Source organism: Triticum aestivum, chromosome 1B (assembly GCF_018294505.1).
Source record: "Triticum aestivum cultivar Chinese Spring chromosome 1B, IWGSC CS RefSeq v2.1, whole genome shotgun sequence".
Lineage (NCBI taxonomy): Eukaryota > Viridiplantae > Streptophyta > Magnoliopsida > Poales > Poaceae > Triticum > Triticum aestivum.
This window is the reverse complement of record NC_057795.1, coordinates 100,577,196-100,582,329: the sequence shown is the minus strand read 5'-3', so window position 1 is coordinate 100,582,329 and position 5,134 is coordinate 100,577,196. Positions and strand designations below refer to the sequence as shown.

The window sequence follows — 5,134 nt, the reverse complement described above, 5'->3', positions numbered from 1 at the left end:
ATTGTACACATTTTTCATATTCACGAGAAACATTTTTTATGTACATTTAACAATTTTCAAATGTTTGGATAATATTTTTCAAAAATATTTTATGTAATTTTTTTGTAATATATTTATTTAGAATATCTGTAAGTACAAACAAAAGGGAAAAAATTAAAGGAAAAAACAAAAAACTTGAAAAAATGAGGCAGTCGCCGCCCACCAGGCCGGCCAGTGCGCTGGGGCGACTTCAGCGAGTTGGAAGGCTGCCTCGCTATAAGCAAGGTATAGTTGTGCCCCATGTATCCCGCTATAAGGTAAATATAGCTCTCGCGAGAGAAAAGATGGGCTTTGGCACGGAAACAGTGATGTGTGTCCAAACACACGGGCTTCAGGTGGGGTTTTTGGATGGGCCGAGCGCGTCGGAGTCCGACATGACAGAGGTCCGAACGCTCACAAACCTTCCCTATGTTTTGTTTATGGTTTGTGGATTTTGGACATCTAGACCGGTCCGGACAAATTCGATGACCGGCGTTGAAAAGCAAAAGAAATGAAATGCGCAGTGCCCCCGGACATCGAGGTTTTGTGAACCGTGTTTGAGTTGCCCCAAGTACAAAGTCAGATGCCCCAAACACTGTCAAAAAAAGAGAGAGGAGGGGAACACTCCAGCTGGGCTACAGGCCTACAGCCACTCGGTCCACTCCACTAGCAGGAAGCACGCGACACTCGGCCGCTCCATTGACAGGAACCACACGCCTACACCGAACCACTCCAACAGGAACACGCGAGCCATGCGCCCATGCCGGACGCCTCTCCTCGACTCCACCTCGCCGCTGTCCGTGCTCCTCCTCGACCACCTCCACCGCAATCGCCCCTCCCCTCCCCCCTCAGCCTCGCCGCCGTCAGCCTTCTGGTCTCCCATCGCCGCATTCGCCGCTGCCACAAAGCGCGCCCGAGCCGGGACGCTCAGCCCTGAGGACGCACACCACCTGTTCGACGAATTGCTACGCCAGTCCAACCCGGTCCCCAATCGCTTCCTGAACAGCTTCCTTGCCGCCCTCGCCCGTGCTCCACCCTCCGACGCCTGCGGAGATGGCCCCGCCCTCACCGTCGCCCTCTTCAACCGCCTGTGCCGAGAAGAGGCCGGCCCTTGTGTAGCGCCGCCCACTATCTATACCTACAGCATTCTAATGGACAGCTGCTGCCGCGTGGGTCGCCCGGACCTTGGGCTTGCTGTCTTCGGCCGCCTACTCAAGTCGGGCTTCAAGGCAGACCAGAGCACTGCCAGCAGCCTCCTCATGTGCCTCTGCGATGTAGGACGGACAAACGAGGCTGTGGACGTGCTGCTTCATAGGATCTCCGAGCTCGGCTGTGAGCCTAATGTCATCCCATACAACATAGTTCTTAAGAGCTTATGTGACAGTAGAAGGAGCCAGCAAGCTCTTGACCTGCTCCAGATGATGGCACAAAGAGGTTGCTGCTCCCCTAATGTGGTGTCATATAACACCGTCATTCATGGCTTATTTAAGGAAGGTGAAGTAAGCATGGCGTGCTCATTATTCTATGAAATGATGCGGCAAAGGGTTATGCCTAATGTGGTGACATATAGATCGATGATTGGTGCGTTGTGCAAGGTCGGGGCAACGGACAAGGCAAAGCTGGTCCTTGGTCATATGGTTGGTAATGGTTTTCGACCAGATAAGTATATTTGGAACTCATTCATGGCATCTCTTTGCAAGCAGGGAAGAAGCAAGGAAGCTGCACAACTTTTTGATTACATGGTCGCCAAGGGCCACAAACCTGATGTTGTCACGTACTCTACTCTGCTTCATGGGTATGCTACTGAAGGATGCTTCACTGATATGATTAATCTCTTTAATTCAATGGAAGGCAACGGTATTGTAGCTAACAGCTGTGTTTTTAACATACTAATTGACGCATATGCTAAACGTGGAATGATGCATGAAGCTATGCTCATATTTACTGAAATGCGGGAACGAAGAGTGAGTCCTGATATATTCACCTATGGAATTATAATAGCTGCACTTTGCAGAATGGGTAGGCTATCTGATGCTATGGAGAAAATAAATGAAATGGTTGCTACAGGATTACAACCGGACAAGGCTGTTTACTATTCCCTAATTCAGGGTTTTTGTACACATGATGATTTGGTCAAAGCTAAGGAGTTGGTTTCTGAGATGATGACCAAAGGTATTCCTCGTCCTAACATTGTGTTCTTCAACTCGGTAATAGCCAGTCTGTGCAAAGAAGGAAGGGTTAAGGATGCACACGGTATCTTTGACTTGGCTCTGAACATTGGTGAGAGGCCCGATTTAATTCACTGATTCACGGCTATAGCTTGGTTGGTGAGGTGGCGAAAGCATTTGGGCTACTTGATGACATGGAATCAGTTGGCATTGAGCCCGATGTTGTTACTTATACTACACTTCATCATGGCTATTCTAGAAATAGAAGGTGACTGTTCAGAGAATTGATGCGTGTCAGAATTTAACCTACAACTGTCACATATGGCATCATACTGCATGGGTTGTTTCATGCTGGAAGAACTGCTTCTGCAAAGAAAATGTTCCATGAGATGATCAGAACTGGAACCATGGTGAGTATTTCCATATATGCTATAATCCTTGGAGGACTTTGTGGAAAAAATTGCGCTGATGAAGCAATTGTCCTGTTTGGAAAATTAGGTGCAATGAATGTGAAGTTCGATATTGCAATATTCAATACCATGATTAATTCAATGCACCTGGTTAGGAGAAGAAAGAAGCTAACAATCTGGTTGCTGCAATATCAGCCAATGGGTTGGTACCTAATGCTTCTACTTATGGAGTTATAATAAGACATGTTCTAAAAGAAGGATTAGTGGATGAAGCTGACAATATGTTTTCATCAATGGACAATACTAGTATTGTGCTCCTAGCTCTCATTTGTTAAATGATATTTCATTATTTTATCGGAAAAAGGTGAGATAACCAAGGCTGGAAAATATGTCTAAAGATGATGGGAAGATTATCTCACTTGAAGCTTCAACTACTTTGCTGCTGCTGTATGTCTTTTCAAGAGAAGGCGAATATCAGGAGCAAATAAAATTGTTTCCTGTAAAGTACTATCATATTTTTGGTAGAGTCAGCTACAGTTAATGCATTGTATATGAGCATAACTACTCAGAAGGTACAATTGAATTGTCGCTTGCCATCAGGCCCTTTTGCTGGGATAGGAAATGTGAATTTCTTGCTTGTAGAAAATCGGCCCGTCATTCCTTGGTTGATTTTAATTTTGTGTTGTTGTTACGTATGAATAGAGTTGCACAGTCATCGACGTTTGTTAACTTCTTATTCAACTGCAAACCATAAACACTATTATTCTTTCTTGAACTTTTTGTTTCCTTTGCAAATTAGGCACCACACTACAAGATATACAAATAATCAACCTATGCAATATTGATGATCAAAAGATTTACTAAATGACTTTGCTAGGGTAAATGTAATGCAATTATCATTCCAATGCCATTTATATTGTGCACTCTATATGCTGCTTAACCAGTGAGTGTTTATTCTTTATTGTATAGTATTTTTTGTTTACTATGAGTGTAAAAAATTCTCATTACTGTTGTTTTCATGTGTTAGGATGAGCAGAAAAGATTTTCATCATATTTGCTCTCTGACTGGATGCATTTGAAAGGAAATAGTGGACGTAGGCCTGCACAGTTCCTTCCGATGTTTGAATACTCCTTCAACTAATGTACGTACCGTAGTTATTTCCATCTGCCCTATAGTATCTTTTATCTGAGTAGCACCATCATGAAAGGGTGTGATGCTCCAAGCCCTTATCTGAATTGTAGGTATATCACTTCCTGAATAGATGATGCGCCCTGATAAAAGATCTTATGTTCCTTGCTCATAAATTGGTGACCTATGGTTTGGGAGGAATGGAGGTCCACACTGATGCTGCCTCAGTTTGTTCTGCTTTGTACTCGCTCCGTTCCTAAATATAAGCATTTTTAAAGATTCCAAGACGAACTACATACGGATGTATATAGACATATTTTAAAGTCTAGATTCACACATTTTGCTCCGTATGTGGTCTATATTGGAATCTCTAAAAATACTTATATTTAGGAGCGGAGGGAGTACAATACTTGCAATTGAAACGTTGAACATTGTAGAAACATGTTAACATGTTATGAAGACTTGACTTGTGCAGACCTAAAATTGTTATACTAATATACTGTTTGTAAAACAGGAATAGAGCACAAATTGAACTGGCCAGTACATAGGTGATGATAGATCACTGATGATATATCGCTGATGGCAATGCAATGCACTTTATTGCTGGTCATACACTCCTTTTTTTTTTCATTTGTTGGTTTGAGATGATTTTGATATCATTTGGTTCAAATATGTATCAAATTGTGGAGCGGCTGCCATGTGGTTGGTCTATTTTACCTCATCTGTTGGAGCGGCTGCCCTATTTTATATCATTTGTTGGAGTTGGAGTTGGACGTTTTTGGTGATATATACTATGTAAAATACATCGTTTATTGAAGATGCTCTAAAGAGGGGAACGGGGTGTTCGAGCTACAGGGGCGACTAGCCGCACTGGAGTTCTTGTTCGATCTTTTTTTGAAGCCCAGACTCTCGGTTTTGCTAAAGCGCATCTAGATGTGCCCTAAGTATTGCACATCTAAGTCATATGCCATTGATTTTAGGTGGAGATTCGTGCATATATTTTCTTCTTCTTTTTCGTCTTCCTTTTTTAAGTCTCATTGAGTCACTTAGATGTACAATAACTAGGCCTCATCTAGACGTGCCCTAGACACATAACTTCTACTTCTTTTGAAGCCCTGGTCACGCTGGAGTTCTTGCTCGGTCTTCAGACACAGATCCTCATGTTTGTGCCCGGTTCATGAAGCAATACCAACTCTTATCAGAACTGCATCGCTATGGTACATTAAAGTTTATAAAATTAAGTTGCTCAAAAGTTACCATGAACAAATTCATGAAAGTTAATCATCCTTCCTATATTTTGGTTACATTTGAATCACGGATTGGCCTCATGTAAAGCAGTGCACTCACAAAGAATCCCCCTTCCCTCTTCTGTTGCCCCCGTGGGCGACCGAGAGCGAACCCTAGCCACG

The 5,134-nt window shown here is 43.2% G+C and overlaps 1 protein-coding gene across 2 annotated transcripts; it reads left to right on the top strand.

The window, feature by feature from the left end:
* Window positions 1-611: 611 nt before the first annotated feature.
* Window positions 612-4,450, top strand: LOC123110216 (protein Rf1, mitochondrial). Of its 2 annotated transcripts, XM_044530701.1 has the most exons (4): window positions 612-2,596; window positions 2,685-3,168; window positions 3,624-3,738; window positions 3,839-4,450. In XM_044530701.1, the coding sequence occupies exon 1, from the start codon at window positions 771-773 to the stop codon at window positions 2,322-2,324; it is 1,554 nt and encodes a 517-aa protein (XP_044386636.1). In that variant the 5' UTR covers window positions 612-770; the 3' UTR covers window positions 2,325-2,596; window positions 2,685-3,168; window positions 3,624-3,738; window positions 3,839-4,450. The 2 variants fall into 2 exon arrangements, with proteins under 2 accessions (XP_044386636.1, XP_044386629.1); XM_044530694.1 differs by having other exon boundaries at window positions 612-3,168.
* The last annotated feature ends 684 nt before the right edge of the window (window positions 4,451-5,134 follow it).

Coding starts and splice junctions, on each gene's coding strand:
- LOC123110216 (XM_044530701.1), top strand. CDS start 771: ATGCGCCCATGCCGGACGCCTCTCCTCGACTCCACCTCGCCGCTGTCC.